Source organism: Eptatretus burgeri, chromosome 9 (genome assembly GCF_056783735.1).
Source record: "Eptatretus burgeri isolate ZD-2024b chromosome 9, Ebu_testis_v1, whole genome shotgun sequence".
Lineage (NCBI taxonomy): Eukaryota > Metazoa > Chordata > Myxini > Myxiniformes > Myxinidae > Eptatretus > Eptatretus burgeri.
This window is the reverse complement of record NC_140969.1, coordinates 67,762,076-67,788,559: the sequence shown is the minus strand read 5'-3', so window position 1 is coordinate 67,788,559 and position 26,484 is coordinate 67,762,076. Positions and strand designations below refer to the sequence as shown.

General features: G+C 46.2%; 1 protein-coding gene, 1 long non-coding RNA gene and 1 pseudogene across 2 annotated transcripts in view; 1 reads left to right on the top strand and 2 right to left on the bottom strand.

The window, feature by feature from the left end:
• Nucleotides 1–15,656, bottom strand: part of LOC147020278 (calpain small subunit 1-like) — a 52,033-nt gene extending 36,377 nt beyond the window's left edge. Inside the window, exon 1 of the mRNA XM_085895530.1 lies at nucleotides 15,397–15,656. Coding sequence (XP_085751656.1) covers nucleotides 15,397–15,449 — 53 coding nt within the window. The 5' untranslated portion in view covers nucleotides 15,450–15,656. The remainder of the gene's footprint in view (nucleotides 1–15,396) is intronic.
• Nucleotides 4,752–4,892, bottom strand: LOC147020279 (signal recognition particle RNA; annotated as a pseudogene).
• Nucleotides 15,657–17,053: 1,397 nt separating the features above from the next.
• LOC147020276 (uncharacterized) overlaps nucleotides 17,054–26,484 on the top strand; it is a 37,954-nt gene continuing 28,523 nt past the window's right edge. The window contains exons 1-2 of the long non-coding RNA XR_015061741.1: nucleotides 17,054–17,188; nucleotides 25,658–25,879. This is a non-coding gene — a long non-coding RNA (uncharacterized LOC147020276). The remainder of the gene's footprint in view (nucleotides 17,189–25,657; nucleotides 25,880–26,484) is intronic.

The window sequence follows — 26,484 nt, the reverse complement described above, 5'->3', positions numbered from 1 at the left end:
AATGGAGGTCGTTTTGTTGTTGGTGGGAAAGTAGGCTCGAGACCCATTTGGAGGGGTGCAGGAGCCCTGTTGACGGGCTTGGGAGCGTGGCTGCGAAAGGTGAGTATCGCTGAGTGGGTACCCCGGGCACCAGGCTAGTCGGCCGCGGTAGGCCATGGGCCCATGGGGGCCGGGATAGAGTAGTGGGCACGGGTGCGCCTGCTTGGTGCGGGGGCCCGGGGCGCCATTAGCCGCGTGGGCAGTGTTGTGGGCACGGGTGACCCTCGGAAAGGGGCCCGGGAGGCCGGCCTGCCACGTGTGCGTTTCAGGGGAGGTGCCATGGGGGCACTCCCCGGTGTTAGGGAGCTGGTAGGCTCGGAGGCAGTGTAGTGCCCGGGGGTGCCATAGCGGGAGATTCGGCAGAGGGTCGTGCCTGCCAAAGGGAGCCACGTGTCCCAGCCAGGAGACCGTGTGAGGGCACGGAGAGAAAATTGGGGGCGAGGCCCGAAATTGTGAGGACACCAACACAGGCGACGGGAATCTGGGTTGTTAGAACCAATAGTTTAAGCGAGAGGCGCTTGTTGAAAGCCCCGGGGTAGTTTAACAGTTAAATGGTTAGGGTAGATTAGGAGATGTACCCCTCCGCACCATCCATCCCCTCGCTCTCGTTGTGGGCCGCTGGACCCACTTTGGGTTAGATCGCCGAACTCTGGGGAGGCCATTCTGAGGCTTCGTTGGGCCTCGACACAGGACGCTAGCTCTCCCTTGTTCCCCTCCGGGAAGGGAACGTAGGGGTTGGGAGTAGGCTAGGTGACAGGATAGGTTAGCCGAACAAGGACGATAAAGGGGGTTAGGGGACGATTTATAGTGGGGAAGTAAAAATAAAAACAACAAAAAAATAAGTTGGGGCTAAATTGGGGTTTGACAAATTAAGGGAGTGGGTATGTACAGTGACAGGCAAAGGCGATAGGTTGGGAGGGAGACAGGTAGGTAGGTCCGAGCCCGCCTTCCAAGTGGCCAGCACCACCGCACTCCCTCCACCAACCTCCATTGAACGGCAAAGGCTGGCCAACTTCATCGGCTGGCCGTGTTTTGCTTCAAGGCCTGTGCCGGCCACTTCGTCTGCAGCTGCTGTACTTCAAGGCCTGTGCCGGCCAGTTCATCTGCGGGCTGTGTTTGCCAGCAGCGGCCTTCTTCTGCGGGCTGTGTTTGCCTGCTCACCTTTGCCATGCCATGCCCACTGCCCACGTTCACCAGCCCCGTTCAATTTTTGCTTTGCCCCCCCTGTTCATTTCCATGTGCGCCAGGATCCGCAAGGCAACAGTTTGCAAGCTGCAAGAACTGCCCTGTTGGCAGCTACAACACGGGCCTGCAGTGGCGGCCCGTGCACCGTGTTTGTGTCCATGCATCCATTCGTTGTGCTCATTGCGTGTGCCACTTGAGCTGGCACGGAGACTGCGTTTGTGCAGCCCATGCACCGTTGTGGTTCACTGCATTCAGTTCAAACCGTTCATGCATCCATTCGTTGTGCTCATTGCGTGTGCCACTTGAGCTGGCACGGAGACTGCGTTGTGCAGCCCAAGCACCGTTGTGGTTCACTGAGTTCAGTTCAAAAGGGAAGGCCTTGGACTGCGTGTGAGCAGCCAGCCACGTTCCCTGTCACCTGCATTGTTTGAGCCAGAGACTGCATGTGGGCAGCCTGGCTCCCTGCTAACTGCTTTCTTTTGCAGAGTTCAATGATCCTGGGCCATGGTTTAGTGTAAAATTTGTAAGTTAAGGTTAAGATGTACTGTACATATGAGTGCGCCCCGGCATGTATGTCTTAGCGCCGGCAATTTTATTTAAGTCGTCCGTGTGAGTGAGTTTGTTTAGATAGTTACGCAGCCCTCAGGTTATTTATTTTGGGGACACGAATACCATGAATGTCGCACTCAGGGATCCGTAGGTAAAGTGTACTAGGGGAAAACTACACATGATGGCACACGAAAATTTGACGACTCGGGACGAGTCTGTAAAAAGGGAAGGGGGTAGTGTTGTGGTTACCAGATTCGCAAACCACCATTCAGGTCCCTTCGGTGAGGTATCTCGGTAAGTGCATGTGTAGTTAGGCCCAAACCCGTTGTCTAGTGGGAATACATGTCATTTATACGTGCTGCGACTCTTCAGGATAGCCGTTTTTCTTTTACTATCTTTATTTTGGACCAACCGCCATGATCACAACCACAACATCAACCACCGACCACAACCACCGCTTCACCACAACCGCCACGACCTTCACGCACACCTCACAACCGTAGCATCGCCACCGTTCTTGCCCCGCTGTGGGTACCGGTGTTGGACTCATGCAGAACGCGCGTCGAACAGCGTGTACAAAATCACGGATTTTGTGCTTCAAAAACGGATCAAAAACGACACGCCCACTTTTTGCCGTCCAATCGGTGAGCGAGGGGCGATTTGGCCCCGCCCCCAGGGCGATCGATATATGCAAATTTGTGGATCAAAAAGCCTTCACGCCCACTTTTTCTCGGGCCAATGGGGAGCGAGGTGAAAGGTCAAAGGGAGGGGGTCAAAGGCGAAGTTACGGGGGGATAAAAGGACGGTGTTCGTCAGTCAGAAAAGAGTCGCAAAAGGAGAGAACGGAAAAAGAGTCGCAAACGAGAACGAGAAGGAGTCGAGAACGAGAAGCAGTCGGAACGGAGGGGACGAGTGTGGAAGACTGGAGCCCGAAGCCTGCAGTGGCTGGAGAAGCTGAAGAGAGTCGGACGAGGGGGTGCTCGCGTCGGTGCCAGGAGCTGCACGCCCGAGGGAGGCCGGCAGCGCGACCTGGCCGAGGTGGAGACGCACACCAGGGATAATAAAGATCCTCTATACCCCGAGCATCAGCAACCCCCTCCTGTTTCCCCCCGCGCTGAGATAGTGCGACCAAGGGGGCCCCGTTCCCACCCCCTGCCAGACACCGTCCACGAGGCCCGCGGGTTGCGGGGCCATCGCCGCTCCGCGTCTCATCACCAGACGGGTAGGCCCGACCCGGTCTCGGCCTCAGGCCTGCCTCATTCTTGAGGGTATTTCTTTTCCTTGGTTTTGGGTATGTGTTGTCGGCGCCGTCTGTGAAGTAGAATTGTATAAGTGTTGCCGTGTGCTCGGTAGTCGGTATTAGCTCTGCACTGTGTTTTCACTTTTATATTTGCTTTTTGTGTAAATGGAATTGTGTTTTCTTTTTTTTGTGTGCTTTTGGTGGAATTGTATTTGTGTGCTTCCCGTGTGCCGCGAATAAATGTGCTTTATTGTTGAACTGTTCTCCCGCTTCGCTTCGTCTTTTCCCCCATTGAACCCTCATCTTGCTTCACGTAAAGGGTTGGTAGTGGGCTGAATACGCCCGATAATTAATCGAACCGTCGAGGTCGACGATAACACCGCTCGGTTATTCTGATAGTACGGAACGGGTCGCTTAAGTGGCCCGTGTCCGAAGTCGACCTGCGGCGAGGTGCGATCGCCCGGTCTACCCTCCGCGTGGGTACTTAGGTAGTTCGAATTTGGCGAGCAACCCTATCCCACGCGGGGGCTGATTGGCTCGATCGCGGTGAGACCGAAAGGTCCACCCGTGACTGGTTCCCGGCGTTAGTCCGAGAGGGTCACAACTGGATTGTCCGTCCGGTGGGCGACGTGCTGCGATTCGAGTTACGTGGCCGTCGCACGCCGGCGGGCGCGAAGACCGCAACAATACCTTCTACGAGGAAGGTTAAAATTTGACCTTGATATTTCCATGTTGTAAAAGAAAAAAAAAAAAGATTCTTCCACAGCGGCCCCAATTATTCCCACTTTCTCGTGGGGTTGGCTGGGGGAACGCTTATGGCCGAGCTCTTCCTGGAACTGGCTGGCCAAGTCTGATACTTAAACGGCAGGAATTTGTAATTTGTCCAGGGTGCCGACAATAACTCACCTACTATTCGCGAAAGATACCATGGGATCTGTGATATCCACCAATGAATGAAGAGTGCTTCTAGACAGGTTCTCTGGCTTAATGGCTTCCCTTCAAAGTAAAGCATGTAGACTAATAATTAATCTAGTATAAATCGATGAGATGTGTGTGTGTGTGTGTGTCATGTTTTTTGCAGAGCTGTACTGGAGCCTTCTGATATAAAGTGTGATACACTGAAGTGATCATAACGATCTCCTGAGTTGATTCAGCTAATTAACTACAAAGAATCCAGAAGAATTCTGATTTTTTTAAAACGCACGTCATGTTCACGTGTATCGAGCAGCTTAATAGGTCCTTCTGCAGCATGACATTCCACTGACAAAATAAATATCACAAAGAATAACATTGTAACAAAGCATATATTAATCAATACTTATAATATTAAGAACAATAATAATAGTATCATTTGGCAATAATAATTATGAACGTACAATTCCTGCTCTGGCCCAAAAGCACATCTGGGCTTCGTGAAAGGCAAGCACTAATCAGTATATATATGGTAATTATATCAGTTGCCAGCACTATTAGGCATATGTTTTAACTCCAACCAGCACTATTAAGTATATCCACGATAAAAAAAAAATATATATATATATATATATATATATATATATATATATATATATATATATATATATATATATATATATATATATATTGTTCGTCTTTCGGCTGCTCCCATTAGGGGTCGCCACAGCGGATCATCAGTCATGATCCGCATATTGATTTGGCATAGGTTTTACGCCGGATGCCCTTCCTGATGCAAACCTGGTCACCTCTTACGACACAGGGATAAGGATTGGGTTTCGCCATTATTCCGAGCTGCCCTACACCGTCTCATAGCACGGCCCAGCGCAGAGCTCCCGTCCTCAAGCGATCCTCCAACCCAAGCCTCCGAGTAGCCGGATTACAGGCGCACGCCACTACGCCCGGTTTATATATATATATATACATACATATATACACACACGCCAAAGAGGCTCCCAAGTATGTACCACGTGTAACATGCATGTATGTACAATGTGTAACCTGCTTTTGATGTTTAAACGCGATGCATGCTAGGGAGCCTCTTTGGTATGCATTTGACTGCACTGTTGCTGATGTTTCACCAACAAGTGATGAAACTGGTTCGGCAGCTGATGGGGTGTATAGTATTGGAATTCTCATGTGTGTACTATTTGTGAACATCTTTACAGCTGTGAAGGAGCTGTGGGAAGAGTTTGAAACAGCAAAGGGATTACCTTGCGTAGCCTTTCATGGTTGCTTCATCGACATACACATATATATATATATATATATATATATATATATATATATATATATATATATATATATATATATATATATATATATATATATATATATATATATATATGTGCAGCTTCTGTCATGTGCTGTGTTGTGTTGTCAATGAACGACTCCCTCAAAATTTTGCGAGATCGTCCCAAACTTTGAATTCTGCTTGGCGTAAATGTAAATCATGACAACACAGCAACTCGTGTACTTCTCAATTAAAACAAGCCTGTCTTTCACAACATGTGGCGATGTGTTTTGAATTGCACAGCAGGAGTTGTTTTGAATGACATGGCACTGTGGAATTTTTAATAACATGGCAGTTACAAGGTGGTGAGGTTTTAATTATGTGGTGGTAAGGTGTTTTTATCCTCATTAATAATGTTGCGGTGAGGTGTTTTAAATACCGTGGTGGTGAGATGTTTTTAATAATGTGGCGGTGTTTGTCCCAATGCAGCGAAGTGTGGAAAGGCGAGCATAGTGAGCCGATCCAGGCTGGTGGATATATATATATATATATATATATATATATATATATATATATATATATATATATATATATATATGTATATGTATATATATATATATACATATACATATACATATACATATACATATACATATACATATACATACATATACATATATATTGTTGTGGTTCTGTAAAACCGCATGCCTCTAAGGCAACGTCACCCAACATACAGTGATCCCCGGCAGTTATTTTGTTAGTCTTCATGCAGTTAGACCTTCCTCTCATGTCTAGTGGGTTAACGGGCCGAAGTGCGTTGTGTGGGTCTTATAGCTAGGTCTATTAACTATACCTCTATCTTCTATTCTGCTTTCTAATCCAACCCCTTCCTTTTAGCCATGGTACAAATTAAATAAGCAAGCATACACGCCATGCAAGATGCGATGAGTACTAAGCACACTATGATGCCTCCCATGGCTTGGAACCAACAAACTTCCTCAACCATAAACACTACACACTGTACAGCACACGCACGGCACGTCATGATTTCATTCAAATCTGTGCGCCAATTTCCAACAGCTTCTCACCTTGCTCACTAAAAACTCACCATTTCGACCACCAACACCTCCCACACACGGGAAAAATATTCCCGCACCTCCTTGTACCTCTGCATCGATACAACTCACCACTAAACAAAGGTGTGCTGCATAACTCAGGCTGCACTCGAACCGCATGATGCAAGGACGAGCAACGGATGTTAATAACGCCAACCGCATCTCGCCAGGAATGTTTTGGGTGAGCACGCAGGATTGATATAAACCTCGTCCAGTTGCCAGAACACGGCAAGTCGGGCAGCAAGGAGGGATCGTGGGAAGGGCGATCCGGGAGTTTGGTACAGGGCCCGGGTATGCATGTTGGCTCATGAGAGGAGGGGCCGTGGGTGGCGGGTGTGTATTGCTATTCAACATTCAGACTGTATTTGGAGCATGTTCGGGGCCAGGTTGCCGGCTTATACACTATGTTGAGTCAGAGCCGTGTTGCGCCGGATGTGCGAATGAGACCGCTTCCGGCCCCCAGAAGCCTGGCAGGGCATGGTTAGGGCCGCTGTGGACCAATAAAGAAGCAAGATTTGGGACACAGCGTGTTGCTTTAGGTCGTCACCCCACCCTTCGCCTGGGGCTTATAAAAGGCAGATCGCGGAGCCACTCGACCTCTTCTTCACCTCTCTTCTCTGCTTGTCTCGGCTCTGTGTGGGCTGCTCCTCGCTCCCTCTGCCCTTCGCTGGGTCTTCACTTGCGGTTGGTGCACAACTGAGACATGCTTATTCCAGAGGACCAGTGTGGAGCGCACGTTGCCACGCGCCCCAGCAAAGTGACTAAGCCAGAGATAACGCGCCAACTCTAAAGGTGGGAACGCTGAAGCGGAGCGTCCCACGGAAGTACACGCTACACGAGCAGACCTATTCACGACTAGATTAGGGATATTTTGCCTCACACATCTTCTCTCCTTTCTCTCTTTCCACCCCTCTATCTCATCCCCTTTGGACGCACAAAAGAGCATTATTACTAACTTGCAATCTCATTTTCCTCTGGCATGACACTGCACCCCCCCCCCATATTGCATGATACCACACCTCCCACACCAGTACTTCTCCCTCTACCTCTCCGGAAACGTACTACGTTGCATTGGTCGACCAACCGCGCCAGATATTGCGAAGCCATTTTTTCCTCATCTGCTCTTTCTTTCTCGCTATCTAATCTTCCTCGGGTTTGTGTGTGTAGGTGATGGCACCTGTCTTCGCATAAATTAAGATTGTAGAAGTGAAAACAGAATAAGTCTGCTCTGTGTCTGCTTTTGTAAATTGCTTGCCTTTTGTCCCACCCCACAAATTCCTTGCTATCCTCTGCTGTACATAACAATAAACCCAATTTACTGTGCCATATACCTTTCCTTGCTCGATTGAAAATAAATGTTTGTGTCAAAATGTTCCCAGCTCGTTTTTGTCTTTTCTTTCATTGATCCAGCATGGTCCGTATCCAAGCCTAGCCGGGACTTTATTCCTAACGATCTGTTCTTTTAGCCGCTACGTCCTTGGCAGTGTCGCTCGGCTGCATCTGACCCGGTAAGGTGACCCAGTTCGGACAAGGCGTACTGAGGGCGTGTCCCCCGGTAATTAGGTCACATGATTATAATTGGGAAACCGATTTAGACGGAGGACCCCTTGTCATGTGGTTGAGTTATTGGCGTTCACGGTCAGTTAGCGACCCGCCGCGTCACGGAGTTACCCGTGTGCGACAGCCTGCAATTCCGGGGAGTCTGGTGGGAACACGAGATAGCTTCCCCCCCAGACCCCCGGCCACAACAATATATATTGTTGTAGATTTCCCACCCGCCAGCGTGCGAACGACCGCGTTTAACCGATAGCGGCCGCTTCGCCCACCGAACGGACAATCCAGTCGCGGCTTTCCGGAGCAACGCCGAAAACCAGCCACGGGTGTGTTCTTAACCACACCACAACCTTGTCCGCACTCTACCCACGCTACAGGGTCAATCACCGAATTGTCGATATACCTAATTAATCGCATGGGTAGATTACTGAGAGATTGTACCTCAACGGGGCCGCTGGGACACGAGCCGCTTAATGCAGCTCACTCCGTTTTGGGATAACCAAGCGGGGTGTTATCGCGACTCCCGTTGGACCCGATCGCTTTACCGGCTATTTAAAAACCAACTATATTCCGAGGGCAAGATGGCAGTTCAATTGGGGAAAGAGGACACAACGAACGGGTTCACATTCAAACAAGCACATTTATTTGTACACAACCATGCACGTATACAATCAAGCAATGAATGCAAACACGCATGCAGTTATGCAATGGATGGGGGAAGGGACAAGACGCAAGCAAGACAAAGCGCTATGACCGTCTATTTATTCTTTACACACTTATCAGTTCTACTTATCGGACTTGGCGCCACGTCTCTCACACAAAGAAACAAGGAAAAATAACCCCATCAAAGGCAAGGGGGTAGACTGGACCTCTTGGGGTCTTTATAACACGGAGCCGTGTGGACCGCAGAGGCTCCGCGAGACCGGGCTGGCTACCTTCACTTTGCTGGGGCGGCCCGCGGGGTCCCGACTCCATGACCCCCGGTTGGCACGGCTCGGCAGGCCACGCGCCTTGGCTCCGCTGCGCTCTCTCCTCCTTTCTACACGCCTCCACAACCTCCCGCAGCCGACGACTCAGCGAGCGACCACGACCTGCATACCTTGACCCAGGGAGAGAGCGGCCACAACCTGCAGACCTCCACCGCAGACAGACCTCGACCTCAGCACCTCGTGTCCTTTTATCTCAAGGGCGCATCGCCCCTCCCTTTGCGGCGCACGGTGGAGGAAAATTACAGGGGCAGGGCGTTTTCCTTGCCGAATCGGGGCCTTTCTTTCCCTTTTCCAGGGCGTCGTTTCTTCATAGCTAGTGGTGCCGCTTTATAACTCTATTTGTTGGGTTCTCCCCCTGCTGCGCTGGCCGGCGCAGATGTTATTCATTGGGGGGGGGGGGTGGGGCCGTCGTCCCTTCTCCCCCGATGAATGCCAGGCTTCTCGCAACCCTGTGCCGAGGTGGAAACGCGGTTGTGGTTAACGTGGCATGGTTGTTGTAATGGTGGCGTGGCTGGCGTTTTGTGGTGGCCGTGAGGGTGGTGTGGTTGGGCAGTTGTGGTTACGGTGGTTGGTGTGAAGGAGGTTGGTGGTTGGCGTTGTGGAGAAGGTGGTTGGTGTGATTGGTCCAAAATCGAGAGCAAAAGAAAAACGGCTAACTCAAAGATCACAGCCCTGATCACACGAATAATTACCATTAGACAGCGGTGGGGAAATCTATCTGAACACAGACTTATCGGCATAACTGATCTAAGGACCTATATGGTGCTATGCGAATTTCCACAGCCGTAACAATATATTCGCTTTCATCTTCAATTGCTTATTAAAATGTAATATCACAAATATTACAAATAAATTTGCAAAACATGTTTTAATTCTGCTTGGTACAACTCATGACAACATGGCAACTTGCGTACTTATCCTCAGTTTGTTTAGCAAGCCTGTCTCTATAGCGATGTGTGGTGAGGTGTTTTGATTTATGAGGTGGTGAGGTGCTTTTAATAACGATTCACATGAAATGTATGTATGTATGTATGTATGTATGTATGTATGTATATATATATATATATATATATATATATATATATATATATATATATATATATATATATATATATATATATAAAGACCCACCCACATCTCACCTGTGAATGGAGGGAATAGCCAATCAGCTCTCACCTAATCAACTAAACCCGGATTATATAAATAAATGACACCTCCCACACTCCTCCAGCTGAAGAAGCTGCATAAAGCAACCCAAGAAGGCCTACACAAGGTAAGCGCTTAACTGTTTCGAATCCTTCCCAGAGTTCCTACACACATGAGAATCCCAATGCTACACACCCCCTCAGCTACCGGACCGGTTTCTTCGCTTATTGGCGAATCATCAGCGATAGCACAGAGAGCAATGCATACCAATGAGGCTCCCAAGCATGTACCAGGTGCAAATGTCAAAAGCAGTCAATATATAAATAAAGAAAGACCCACCCACACCTCTCACCTGGGAATGGAGAGAATAGCCAATCAGCTCTCACCTAATCAATGAAACCCAGTGGCTAGAATTATATCAATAATTGACACATCCCACACTCCTTGAACTGTGTGGGAGGGAAAACTGGAAAATTGGAAGGAGGAGGGATTTTGGTGGGGTTAATAAGGGTAGAAATGATCATGGCTTTGGATTGGGTACAATCTGAGATGGTGAACAGTCATCTTGAAGACCTGGATGGCAGAATGAGATTGAAGAGAATGTGGAAGTTGGTTCCACAGGTGAAAAAAAAGAGGAACAAATGAGTGGAGGTGAGCAGTGATCCTGGATTTAAGTAGTTTCACCAGAAGTGGGTTGATGGTGGACCATGTTAGCCCTGCATAAACCTGGGGAGGGAACAAAGCATGGAAAGAGCAGAGAGTGCAAGACCAGAAAGGAGGTGGCAGAAGAGAGACCACCGACCTCTCTACGACAGTGATATGATAAGCCCATACTCAGCGTCATCGTGGGAGAGTCCAATAATCTTAAAGGCCTTGGTTTACGTGTTATATTTCACCGATAGGCCGGATCTGGATCCAGACCATAACCAAAATTGAATCGGCTTGTTCTTGTCACCTAACCAACTCATCCAGCAAGTTTTGTCATTACTCGCCCATAACTTTTTGATACAGTGCTATATATCATTTTTGGGCCAATCTTTCATTGGTGAAGAATCACTTAAAATTATCTGATACGGATAATCACTAAAATGTAATCAATTTGGCCTTATCACATACCCAACCTGTCCACCACATTTTGTCTGAATCCGTCCACAACATTTTGAGATATCCTGCTCACGGACAGACGGGTGAAAACATAACCTTCGTCCATCTTCAGTGGTGGAGGTAATGAAATATTTTTATTATACACACAATATAGCTTGAACTTCAGTTCACCAAAGACTCTTTCATAGATGAGTTGTCATTTCATGTGAATTCAAGGGACAAACAGAATCGACTTTCCTATAAACTCCAGCGCTGTTGCTGGAAGGACAGTGGAGGAGGTGGTGCATAAAACTTCACAACACAATTCAGATGACTGCCTCCTTTTTAAAACTTTTATGTCATCTAGTTTTTACAAACATCTCACGAAAGCAAAAAACATTACTTCAAGGCTGAGTTAATGTTATGATGCTCCATTACATCAGCTTTTTCTCCATACATTAATAAAAGTAAATGCTTAATGGTTCTGATGTCATCAACCTCATGCATTTAGATGAGTGCATGTTGTCTAAGGAGGCAACGATACCAACATGGGTGATGCCAAGTTTGAGCAGAAGCCAAAATGCCACTTAATCTCTGGTTCCCTGACGAGTCGACGTTCCAGCAATCAACTTTACTGTTGCGATAAAGTTGACCACCCCCTTCGCCACCCCCCCCCCCCCGCACCCCATTTTTTATCCTTCAACTTAATTTTATTAACTTCTCTTATATTATAGGTGTATGATATAGCTGAGAAGGTGGAGACAGCAACAGACAAATATTACTACTAAATCGGCATCCACAACCATCCTTGACCATGTTGTGGAACATCGGCAGAGGTCCTTCCTTATTTCTTTCTTTCTTTTCTTCCACAATCACTTTTCAATTAGTTTTCTCCGCAACCACTTTAGCGATTGACACAGAACCTTCAACACAGGAGTGCCTACCCATGGAGAACTTTTTAACAAATATTCATGATGATTGGATAGAAAATGCGGCAGGCGTTCCAAAAAGACAGTTTTCTGCAGGCATGGGTTGCAGGGTGTTTCACGTATAAAGAATATACGGCGTCGACCTCGTGACCCTTACACGAGAGATGAGCATGCTCTGGCCAACAGAACAGAAGACGTTTTTGGTGGAAATCTACTTCCTTACGTAGTCACTTAAGGAAACTCAAAGAAAGTTAAAAATCAAGTTCAGAAAGGAGGGGACAGTGCTAAACCTTCATTAAAAATCCCAACACTGACCAGGCAAGCAATGTATAAATAGATAAAGAAGTTCAGGAAGGAGGAGATTGTGTAAAAATTGTAACTGTAATTTCGTTGATTTTGAAATAAAATTGAAGTTTTAATAACACTTTTCATGGGCCAACTTTTTTTTGACCACCCTGAACTATGGGCACATCTTATTCATTCCTCAATTAATTTGAAGATAATAAATATCATGGGATACAAGATAGATGAGCATCTTTTAATTGTTAAAAAAAATTGACAAATCCTCTTAAATTGAGATTTCCAGGTTATGTTCCAATGCAAAAAAACCAGAAGAAACAAAAAAAAAAACCATATCTGCGCATGCATATTGCATATAGTAAATATACAAATAACTTGAAGGGCACTCTGTCGAGCGCACACTTCCGCCCCGTAATGCCTGATCCACGATAACATATCCGGCCCAATACATTTGTGAAATATCATGCTATATATCGTTTTTGAGTACTATCTCTCAATGGTGAAGAATCACTTAAAAAATTATCAGATCCGGATGCGGATCCGGATCTTCACCGAAATTGAATCAATTCTTCCTTGTCAAACACCCAACATGTCCACCAAGTTTCATCCAAATCCATCCACAACTTTTTGAGATATTGTGCTATATATAGTTTTTGGTCCTATCTCTAAATGGTGAAGAATCACTAAAAAATTCTAGTAGCTGGATCCGGATCGGGAGAGTCACCAAAATCTCATCAGTTTGTCCTTGTCACACACCGAACCTGTGCACAAAATTTCATCCGGATCCGTCCCCAACTTTTTGGAGATATCCTGTACACAAACAGACACAAAGGGGTGAAAACATAACCTCCTTCACCTTCGGTGGTGGAGGTAATGATGGCACCCTCATCCATTGTAAATACACCCACGGAAGTGCGGATCCTCAGGTTCAGACTCGTATTTGTAAGCTAATATTATTGAAAAAAAACAACAAATAAATAGATGAACTGTTTTGGGTTCACATATAGTTCAGAAAAAAGATTTGTTTGCAAAAACTTGGTCTTCCACAAAAGCATTGGACAAATCATTGGACAAATCATTGGAAAAAGGTCAGTTTAATCATGGAATGAATTATCCACAATCTGTGCAAAATGGGTGCATCATTCACCTTGCCCATCCCTGAAGGGATGGGAAAGGCTATTCTAATTGATGTGTTAATGAGTATGTTTTAGGCCATAATCTCAGTTCAACTGGTGCACAGGATTTATTCCATGGAACTGGAATATCCCTGTTCCAACATCCAAGTGATGAGATGAGTGGAGTGAAATGGGCTGTTAGCACCTCTCATGACCACACTCAAGTTGCTGACGAAAGGACTGTGGCGCACATACCGGAGCAGATAGACAGGATAGCCAAGGCCCTAGAGGTATGCACACTCACCTCGAAACTGTCTAGCCTGGGTTGAATCTCGGCCCAGATTATAACTGTCATCCTCGTGTTTCGCAGGCAGGGAGATTCATCAATGTGCGTACAGCCTGAACGATAACCTGCCCGTCCCATCAGCCAGCATTAGTTGGTGGACGTCAAAGATCCTTTGTGAAGAGGAGGTGAACGATGCCAAATTCCTGCTCGAACCTACAGGGGGCACTGCATCAGCGGCATAGCTGTGCCCCCAACAAATGATGCGACCCGCAGTCATGTGCCGCATACGAAAGAAGAAAAATAAGACGTACTAGAGTCAGACACCATTGTCTCCCATGATGGTGTGTGTAGGAAAGATCCATCCACCTGCACGGAAGCCAGAAAGTCTGAACAAAGAGGACTGTCAGATAATCCTCCGGTCGTGCAGAAGGAATACAGATGGCTTGACGACGTGAGGCAGGTTTTAATACGTTTAAACCTTGGAAATAATAAATATATAAATATCATCTTCACATGATCCTTGCACACGATATGCCAAATTAGGTAGTTTTAATTTTTTTTTTTTTTAAACCAAATCCATAATTCATTCACATATATGCTGTACCACACAGTATTAAAATTTCATTGGGGAAAGAGGTTGCGCAACACAACTCGAAAAAACAAACAATAAATGGCTCGAAAAATGGAATTCATGATCAAACATCGAGCTTGTTACGCAGTTGACACCTGGAAAAACAGGTATATTTGGTGGGCGTGCACCGCCATGAAACAAGATAATGAATCTTCAGAATGGAAGGAAAGCTTCAGACGAGTTTCCTCGTATATAATGCAAAGTCTTCATGGCAGTGAAATATCTTTATCGCAAGGTGACATTTCCGTTCCACAGCAGTTCCAGCAAGTGCGTGGAACAGGTTGGCAGGCTTTGTGGCCGATGAGGTCACAGATATAGAGCATCTTTTGGCAAGATGATCGGATGAAATGCACGACCTGTGTTTCAACTCTTCCATGAGCCTCGACTTTGAATTCAAAAGCTGTGCAATACGGAGGTCGGGCGAGCATTGTGATGCGTTGCGTGACTATTACGACGACGTAAGAATCGTTTTTACTCTTTTCACAGTCAAACATCGAATGTGAACAAAAATGCGAACTTAATTGGATTTTCTCGGACAAGTAGGACAAGAATTTTCACTCCACACACTTTTGCATGCAATGAACAGACAGAAATCAACAATTCACTGAAATGCAAAAAAAAAAGGATCGAAAATGATCATTATTGTTCTGACCATTTGAAAAATAATTATGTTTCGAGCTGTTAGAATTGTTATTTAGATGTTTTAAAAAAGGACCGACAGAAACTGCTCATTTGAACATGAACGCCTCGAATGCACTTCTTAGGTATGACGTCACAGACGTAACAATCTGCAGTGTGACTGCAAATGGTGCACCAAACCGACCATCTCGACTCCGACCGTCAAATCCAAGAGATTCTCACACACCAACACACACCACCGCACCAACACACACCACCACACACCAACACACACCACCGCGCCAACACACACCACCACACACCAACACACACCACCGCACACGTACTCGATGGGCGCGGACAGGAGGCCTCGAAAGCTCGGACACGGATGGGCCCGAGCTCCTCACTCACCTCACAGCGTCGAAAACACCCATGGCCATCCGTTTCGCGAAACCCATCGTCATGACTGCGGTGAGAGAGCGGCTTGTGGAGAGAGAAAGAGTCGTGTGTGAGGGTTGGTGAGGGAGTGAACCGGACTCGATCACACACACTATATATATATTTATTTATTTATATATATATATTACTACTCTGTTCCAAACTAAGGAGTGGCGCCCACAGTCACACCCACCCACGCCACACACGTCACTTCGAAGCTCTTCCGTTCCCAGTTCCCACCCTGGGAATGCGGTTTGCGCTATCCAAGACCATCTTGGCACAGTAAAGGGTTCCATCAACTTCGACCTGTAACCGGTCTTCGCTCCAACACACTAGTAAAGAACATCCTCTCTTCGAGGAGACATATTTTGGGTTTGAGCCGAAGATACAACGAAATAACATTTTTTTTTTTTAATGTCGGCCCAATCGTTTATACCGAATCTCTTCATGGTGTTCTTTTCTTCGTACGATCATTTTATGCAAAAGTACTTCGTTCCGGATCATCGGGACGGTGTTTGTTGTTACTGGCAGAGTAACCGCTCCAAGCATCATGTTCCGAGACATGCAACACGTTCTTCTGACGCATACATTCATTTGGGCGGTGTATAGACAACTGAGAGCTATTTATAAGCAAAAAGAAAGAAACAAAAAACCGAGTTACGTACACGAAGCAAAAACATACCTACTTTACAATTTTATAATATTTACATAGAACGATACACATTTAGATCGAGAATTTGCGTCTCCTCCCCAAGACCACCGACAAAGATAAAAACACCCCAATGGGATCATTGGGGTTGAAATGATCCTCTGTGGCAAGTCTGGAAGTAATCAGGCCAGAACTGCAGAAGGGCGAGGAGTAGCGTCACACACACAACACACACCCCACACACTCACACACACACACACACACACACACACACACACACCTCCCCCTACACACACACACACACACACTCACCCCACCCCCCCCCCACACACACACTCACCCCACACACACACAGACACCCCCCACACCCTCAACCCACCCCCACCCCCACACACACACACACACACACACACACCCTCAACCCACCCCACACACACACACACACACACACACACACACACACACACACACACACACACACACACACACACACTCCGTGAATTACAGTCAGGATACATGTAGTTCCTTTCCTTTTGTAGAGATCTGTTCTCGATAATGCAGCCCCCCCCACCCCAAAACCAGCGAATTGTACTCAGGCCTGTCTTGAGTGTCGATGTACTTTGCAACAGCAGGAGTTTTCCTCAACAATCAGGATGGGAGGACAGGAGCAAGCACCACTTATCTTCTTTTTATATAATCACAAATACATATGGGCGTCGATTGGTGGGGGACAGGGGGGCATGTCCCTCCCCACTTTTTATCAAAGGGGGGGGCAACATATCGATCCCCCCCACTTTTTTCATTGAACGTAAGTTTCGTAACACAAAACTAGCTGCTCTAGTACAACCAGGCCAAGATGCTCCTAAAATACAAGAATAAATTTTTAAATCTCTATTAAAGTTTTATTGGTCTATTGTAGTTCTATTAAAGATGATAGGTTAACAATTCAACATTGAGAATCCGTGCTTCCCAAGCCATGGCCTCCCACCAGCCAAGCGGCCTAGTGACGTCATTTTTGATCCTTCGATGTCGGCTCTTCCTATCATTGCGAAGCAGAATTCGCCAAGCGTTGGATTGTTCACCCACTAACAGGGAACGTGACCTGGACATTTTGAGGTATGTTGGGACGTTTTCGGACTTTGTATCTGTGGTGAATTAACGTGAATCAAGGGACATGACGCGGGATCACATGTTGTGCGTCTCGCGTATAAGGGGATGTCTCTCTGCGGCACGAGTGGATTGTCCCCGGGGCATTGCTATTGACATCGGCTGTCCACTTGATGCTCGTTAACTGAAGGTGCTCATTGACTGGTGAGAATGGAGATTATATCGAACTCCGTGCTTACGCGGATTAGTCTGCAATGGTTAACTGCACATGTATACGTTTCTGCTTATGTACTCCTAGCTGAACCTGTATTTCCTGGTGTGTCCACAGAAGCGGCTCCAATCAAATGGAATAAAGCCTAAACTCTGAAGGTTCATCTCTCGCTCTCATTTCAATTTATTCCATTTGATTTTCTCGGCTCTCTCAACCAAAGATGGACAAGATCTACAAACCAGAGAGGTTCGACGCAGACCCAAACACGACTGACGCAGAAATGAAATGGTCACATTGGTTCTGCTCCTTCTCACACTATCTGACCATCATCGCGGAGGGAGCTGACAAATTTGCCGCTCTCGTGAATCATGTCTCGCCCGGCGTATACAGGCTCTTCTCGGGGTGCGACACTTACGAAGCAGCGATTGACGTACTGCAGGCGCTCTACGTGAAGCCCAAGAACGAGGTATACATACGACATCTTCTCAACACACGCAAGCAAGCAGCCGGGGAGACAATCGATCAGTTCCTGCAAGCTCTGAATCAGCTGGGAAAAGACGGCAGCTTCCGGGCCGTAAGCGCCGAGGAACACCGAAAGGAAGCGACACGGGAGGCATTCATCCAAGGACTCAGATCAGCCCACATACGGCAACGCTTACTAGAGAAAGCGCAACCCACTCTTGACAAGGTAGTCGATCAGGCTCGAGCGATGGATACGGCTCAGCAGCAATCTGAGTCATTTGGGACACCGATGCTGCTCATGAACGCTGCTACGATGGGAACCCAAGGAACCCCACTGGCACAGACTCAGCCAGACATGAGGGATGGAGAAACACCCGAGGAGCCGGATACCCAGACCTCGTCAAACTCCTCAGCAACTGCTCCGGTCGGTAAATGCTTCTTTTGTGGGTACAAAAGGCATCCTCGTCAAAAATGTCCAGCCAGAGATGCCACATGCATGAATTGCGACAAGAAAGGGCATTATGCCAGGGTATGTAAATCTACTCTAAGGAGGAATAAACCCACTTCTGCGGCTCTCTACTCGCAAAATAAATTGACTGCAGCCTCTCCGGGGAATCTATCCAAGGCTATCATCAACGTGCGAATTAACGGGCATATGGCTGAGGCACTGATTGATACCGGTAGCTCTGAAAGTTTCGTCAACAGCTCGCTAGTGAAGGGCAGGAAATGGGTAATCCACCCGACTGACAATACGGTATGCATGGCCGCCACCTCACTACAATCCCGCGTACGAGGGTACTGCAATGTTGAATTGGACGTAAAAGGGTACACGCATCGGGATGTAAAGGTGCTGGTGCTTCGTGATTTGTGCGCAGACGTAATTCTGGGTCATAATGTCCTCAAGCAGCACACGAGCATCGAAATACCCTTTGGAGGAAGCAAGCCTCGTCTAATTTTAAATGCGCTGACCACCGCGGAGGTGACGTCCCCCCAGCTGTTCGCTAACTTGTCGCCGGTCTGCAAACCGATAGCGATCAAATCGCGGCGATATACCACTGCTGACATGAATTTCATCACTTCAGAAACCAAGCGATTACTGGAGGAGGGAATTATAGAACCGAGCGATTCGCCATGGCGCGCACAGGTGTTAGTGACCAGCAGTCAGAACCATAAGAGACGGATGGTTGTCGATTATTCCCAAACGGTCAATCGCTTCACCCAACTCGACGCCTACCCCCTGCCGCGCATAGATGAGATGGTCGAACGCGTGGCCAATTATAAGGTATTCAGTACCATCGACTTGCGAAGCGCCTATCATCAAATTCCCATCCGAGAGGAAGACAAACCGTACACTGCATTCCAGGCAGGGCGGCGCCTCTACCAGTTCAGAAGGATACCATTCGGTGTCACGAATGGAGTAGCTTGCTTCCAACGGGTTATGGACGACATCATCTCAGATGAAAACCTCGAAGACACTTTTGTTTACGTGGATAATGTCACAGTGTGCGGTAGGGATCAGAGGGAACATGATAGGAATCTGGACAGATTCTTGAGCATTGCTGGAAAATATAATCTGACTCTCAACTACGAGAAATGCGTATTCTCGGCAAGGTCAATTGACCTTCTCGGCTACACGATAGCCAACGGCACAATTAAGCCTGATCCTGAGCGATTGCGCCCGCTCCGTGAGCTTCCACCACCTCAGGACTTGCAGACAATGCGCCGGGTGATCGGGATGTTCGCTTACTATGCAAGATGGATTTCGCAATACTCCGAGAAAATATATCCCCTAGTGCATTGCAAAAACTTTCCACCAGATGCCGCTGTCGTGAAAGCTTTCCACGATCTCAAGGATGATATCAGTAAGTCCGTGGTTTTATCGATCGACAGCTCGGTGCCCTTCGTGGTGGAAACCGACGCTTCAAATCACGCCATAGCTGCAACACTTAATCAGTCTGGGCGGCCGGTCGCTTTCTTCTCGAGAACTCTCTCTAGAAGCGAGCAGAGACACTCGGCAATAGAGAAGGAGGCGTACGCCATCGTCGAAGCGCTGCGTAAATGGAGACATTATTTACTGGGAAACCACTTCACGCTCGTTACGGACCAACGATCCGTGGCTTTCATGTTTGATGGGAAAAATAACGGGAAAATTAAGAATGAAAAAATTATGAGATGGCGGATAGACCTAGCCTGCTACAGGTACGACATTGTTTACCGGCCCGGGAAGGAAAACCCTGCTGCAGATACCTTCTCTCGGGTCTACAGTTCGGCAACAATCAGTCAGGCTTTGCAAGACCTCCATGTGTCTCTGTGCCACCCAGGGGTAACCAGGATGGCACATTTCGTACGCAGACAAAATCTTCCCTATTCTGTTGAAGATATTAAACAAATGAATGCTTCATGCCCTGTTTGTGCTGAACTAAAACCCAGATTCTTTGGCGCGGCATCTGGCAGACTGATCAAGGCTACTTCCCCCTTCGAGAGACTAAACATCGACTTCAAAGGGCCCCTGCCCACCGAGACAGACAACAGATACATATTCACCGTTGTTGATGAATATTCAAGGTTCCCTTTCGCGTTTCCGTGCTCGGATATGACCTCGGGCACTGTCGTAAAATGTCTGTCTGACGTCTTCGCTATGTTTGGGAGACCTTCGTACATACATTCAGACAGAGGGCCGTGTTTCATGTCGGCCGGGCTAAAACAATTCCTATTAGAGCACGGCATAGCAACTAGTCGAACGACGGGTTACAACCCACAGGGGAACGGGCAAGTGGAAAGGTATAATGGAGTTATTTGGAAAGCCATAACTCTGGCGCTGAAATCGAGAGGACTGGGCCCCGAGCGATGGGAGGTTGCTCTTCCTGACGCAATGAATTCCATACGCTCTTTGCTCTGCACGTCCACAAATGCCACTCCTCACGAACGTATGTTTACTCACCAACGACGTTATGTTGACAGTCAAACGGTGCCCAACTGGCTGACCCACCCCGGTACAGTGTTCATGAAACGCCCGGTACGACAAAGCAAGTATGAACCGCTGGTGGATGGGTCGAACTCATTGACACTAATCCAGAGTATGCTCATGTCAGGCTCCCGGATGGCAGGGAGACCACTGTGTCGGTTCGCCATCTGGCTCCCGCCGGTACTCCTCCCGCCGGTACACCACCTCCTGGCTCTCCTCCTTCTGACATTTCCCCCCCAGGAACTCCGCCAGGCGACGGGGCTGCCGTGTTCCCCCCGAGGGCGATCGAGGAGTCATCCCCGGCACAAGTCGAGGCTCACCAAGAGGATCGGGAGTCTCCCTCAAGTGAAACTGCCGTTTACTCCCGGAGAGGTCGACGAATAAGGCCCCCTCGACGACTCAATCTGTAAAGGGGATTATCGGCATTCTCGCTGCTCATGCTCCTATATGCCCATTATATCATATATCGATGCTCATTTCCATGCTCCTACAACTCAAAATAATCACTGCTTGGCATGTATGCTCCTGTAGATCTATTAGTCCGCGTTGCTTGAAATGTATACTCCTATAGAGCTAAAGCAATCATGGTGTGTAAGATGGGCCCCTAGTTACATTTTAAAGGTGAGGAGAATGTGGTGAATTAACGTGAATCAAGGGACATGACGCGGGATCACATGTTGTGCGTCTCGCGTATAAGGGGATGTCTCTCTGCGGCACGAGTGATTGTCCCCGGGGCATTGCTATTGACATCGGCTGTCCACTTGATGCTCGTTAACTGAAGGTGCTCATTGACTGGTGAGAATGGAGATTATATCGAACTCCGTGCTTACGCGGATTAGTCTGCAATGGTTAACTGCACATGTATACGTTTCTGCTTATGTACTCCTAGCTGAACCTGTATTTCCTGGTGTGTCCACAGAAGCGGCTCCAATCAAATGGAATAAAGCCTAAACTCTGAAGGTTCATCTCTCGCTCTCATTTCAGTATCGTCATTTTATGAGTGTTTAAAGAAATTGCGGCTTCATGGCCCAGAGCGCCACGCCTCGGATAGTGTTAGGCCGCAACGGCTCGGGGCCCCTTAAGCGACCAAAATAGTTTATTTCACTTTTCTAACTTATATCGCCGGATGCCTGATGTTATTACCTGCACGATGATGTGTGTGTTTAATTTTTGTGACTTTGCACTGTCGAGTTATTAGCCAATAAAAGATTTCGCGGCCTGGTATGCTGATTGAGATGGTGGAGCTTGTGCAGGATGACACGGTTCCACCTACCGGCTCGCACGAATGAACGGAAAGATATTTTGTAATGCTGTTTTCATATTTCGCAGTCGATAACAGTGGCCTAAATCCCAACGTTGAAAACCGGGTGAAAATCGAAGGAAAGTGGGTATTTTGGCGACTAAATTAGCTTTGAATACTTAGGAAACATCAAATAAAATGCGCTGATTCACTCGCTTTTGCGGCGGTTAATGTAAATATATTTTTCATTTGTACTTGGATTTAGGGGAGGTATATACCTACAAAACGAGAGGTATCATTCGGTCGTCGGACTTATGAGGATTAAATTATAGATTTTAAAAGGTAGCTGTTGAAAAATATGCAAAATTCAGCTAAGCGGTTCGGACAAACGAACGCGTAATAATTTTTGAATTCTGTTCTCGGATTATACAGTATCTATAGGGTAGTAATGAGATTACCTCGAAAATCCGATTAAAAAAGGCTTAGGCTTAGTAGCTTAGCCGTGGCTTGCAATTTTTACTAGGAAAAATAACGTTCCGGAAGGAATTTCTCTTCCGCCATCATCCGAATAATTTTCCGTTTGCACGAGGACAAAGATTAAGGATAGACCGACAGAATAAGGTGTCTCATTAAACTGTGTGATTTAGAATGATTAAATTAGAGATTTTAAATGCGGCGTTGAAAATAAAATATAGAGGATTGTCAGCTTCTTCTTCACCATGTCGACCCCACAACGGTTCTGGGTCCCTTTAGCGACCAAAATGGTTTATTTCACCTTTCTAACTTATATCGCACTATACTTACTGCAGTGCGAACAAGATGGCAGATGCAGTCGAACGACCTGTTACGGTATGTAAATTTTTAGTGCTTGTGCCTCGAACATAAATGTAATATAGATAATATATAGGAGTAGTACCTGATGTAGTTTTAACACTTTGTTAAACCGAATTTTGTTGTGATGATAATGTTTGGTTTGCCTGTATTTTGAGCCCCCGAGTGAAGGATCGCGAGTTGTGTAGGCCCAGTTCAACATAGGGGATCGTGTATGGGATCTTTTTACTGTTTTTACTTCATATTAACTTTGTTATTTTATTGGAATTCGCAATTTATTATTACTATCAAATTTCACCTCGTGTAAATATAAATGATCAATCGTCACTGATCGCTGCAGCACGGGTGCACGAATTTCACGAAATGTCAGCCACACATTAAGTCAAGATGGCGCATTTATCGCTGCTTGTATAATATCCCGTACCACAAACGGGTTTTCATTAACAGACATGATATATTCAAGGCAGACTACGTTAAAGTTAACTTACCATAACTTCAAGAACTTTTCAAGCCGCTATGTTTTCCACGTTATGGTAACCGGAATTAATCGCTTTCACGACGGAAATAACTGATGTTGCTTCCATTCCCCACCGTTCTATTTCGAGATTGACCATTCTTGTGTCCGTCACGACCGTTCTTGTGTGTAGAATAAACGTGTTGGTTTCGGTTATATTTGCTGTTGCGACTGTAACAACTGTGTTGGTTTCAATTTCGGCCGCTTTTTCATCAATTTTAGCTGTTTTTGTAACAAGAATGGCAGGTTTTCATTCCGTCTGACAACGTTGGCGTCCGTTTGTTGGGGGGGGGGGGGGGGCTGTCACTGGTCACTTCCAACAAACACCTTTGTCAACCGAATTGATGTTGCTGTTTCAGTGCTTTGTCGCTTTTGTAACATCACTGAAGATTTGTTCCATGGATATATTGATTGTGTACGATTGTGCCCCATTTTCCTTTTATTGAACAATATATTTCATCGGGTAAATGTCCCCTTTTCACTCCGGTTACTTATTTTTGGCCTCAGAGTTTGGCCTAACCTTTTGAGCAATGTAACGTGATTTTGCATTTCCAATCCCTGGTTTCAACTCGTTTGAAACTAGAATTTAATTATTACAGAAATTATGAAAATATGAATACCTTTGTTGAAACTTGGTGTGTTGGTTAAGGCGCTGTCACACCTTGACGATTTAGCCAGCAATGGCAACGTATAAAAGTGTTTGCAAAACGTTGGCGTAAGCTGAAATTTTGATGTTTTTTTAAGTTTTGGTCGTATTCATAACGTGTTGGTCGGATGCATAACATCGTAACGGGCACAGAACGTTTCGTTGTCCAATAGATAACTTATACCAACGAATGCTTAGCCTGTTGTCAGCGTTCACAACCTATGCCCAACGATAGTTTAACTTAGGCAAAGCGCGCTGCATGTATCGCTGGGAATAAGTTGTAGGCACGATATGCGATCGTTGACACACGTCGACACAAGTTCCTTGCAAGTTACTCGTAAGTCGAAACACCTCGAGGTCATGTTTAGCATACCCAAAACTTTATTTTCTTTTTTTTTCTCCTTGGCTCCGTGAAGGCACGTGTCGAAATATCTGAAGTTGTTGTTGTTGTTGTTGTTGTTGTTGTTGTTGTTGTTTTTGTTGTTGTTTTTGTTGTTGTTTTTGTTGTTTTTTTTTTAATTTTTTTTTTTTTTATTTAGTCTATCACGAATTTTAAAACATTCGGACATTTGCTTTTAAGTTTCGACGTCGACGTGATAATATCCTCAAACAGAAAATATTCACAGAGGAGGAACTAAGAATAACACATGAGCAAACTGAAGAGGCAATCGGACGTGACGTAACGGCACGTGACGAAATATCGGAAATTATTGTTGTTGTTTTTTTGTTTTTTTAAACACTGCCAATACACAATTACACGGTAGCTGTAAATTAGAAACACGTTCAGTCAGTTCTGTGGTCGTCCAGAAGATGTCAATCAAATACGTCAATATGCGTTGGAGGTACGTTACACATAGGTTCAAAGCACGTTACTCAGAGGAAAGAAATAAGTTTTGGGTACGTTAAGCATTACCTCGACGTGTTTGGACTTCTGAGTAACTTTCACTTGACGTGCCTCGACGTGTGTCAACGATCGCATGACGTGCTTCGACGTGTGAGCAACAATCTTGCAACTTGCCCACAACACGTTACTCATCGGTTATAAATAAGTTTCGGGTACGCTAAACATTACCTCGACGTGTTTTGACTTGTGAGAAACTTACAAGTAACGTGTGTCGACATGTGTCAACGATCGCAAAATGTGCCAACAACTTATGGTCAGCGTAGCGTAACGTGTGAGTCATACGCTGGCATACGTCGTAAAATTTCAAGCATCCTAACATTTGAGGACAACCGCAAAGTACAACGATGAAAGCCAGCGTACTACGATGTTTGGCAGTGTTTTTCAGCGTGTTCTTAACGTATACAAAACTTACCATAACGTATTCGACGTGTGCCAGCATTTTTGACAATTTTTTCAGAAGTCGGCATACGCTGGCTAAATCGTCAAGGTGTGACAGCGCCTCAAGATGTGCAATGTAAAGGAAAATGTATGAGAAATTTACGTGTAGTGTTTTCTTTCCTTGTGCCCTTGGAATTTTCTTTGTTACCTTCGCAAACTTTGTTGCGAAGGTTATGTTTTGATCGCTGTGTTTTTATTTATATATTTGTGAATATGTGTGTTTCCATCCATCCATCCATCCATCCATCGGGACCATACTCCATGCAGAGCGTTGGTGCTGCCTAAGCAGTCTCCTTGGCTATTGGACACAATCCTGGACGGGTCGCCACTCCGACACAGGATACCAGCATGCTGGCACTCATTTTGCTGACCTCGGAAGGATGACAGGCAGAGTCAACCCCACCTGGTATGAATTCAACAGTGGAGTGGGGTTTGAACTCAGGATCAGAGGATTCCAAGCCAACACCCTAACCATTGAGCCAACACCAGGTATAATATGTGTTTTTTGTTTGTTATTCGCATAACTCCAAAAGTATTGAACTGAATCGCAGCAAATTTGGTGGGATGATTGGTTATTATCCGAGGACCATTTGATTAGATTTTGGGAGCGATCGGGTCAAAGGTCAAGGTCATGAAAAGGTCAAAATCGTCTTTTTACCATAGCGCGGTCAATTTGCATGCAACTAATGCCAAAATGTTCAGAATTCAAGGCCCCATCTTGTGATCTGACATGACACAATGACGTAATAACCTATATTCGCGGTTGGGAGTCAAAGGTCAGGGGGGTCACGACATTGCAAAATGTGCGGTTTTAGTCATAACAAGGTCAATTGTTATCTGATTTGCATGAAACCAACACCAAAATGTTGACTGTTCTTTTCCCCACATTCTAATACCAATTACAAAATTAAGAGTACAAAGGTCAAGGTCGAGGTCATGAAAAAGTCAAAATCGTCATTTTGCCAGAGTGCGGTCAATTTTTATCCAATTTGCATGCAACCAATGCCAAAATGTGGTGAATTCAATGCCCAATCTTGTGATATTCGATATGAGTAGGGTGAATATACTGATTCTGGCTCACTTTTCCCCATGTA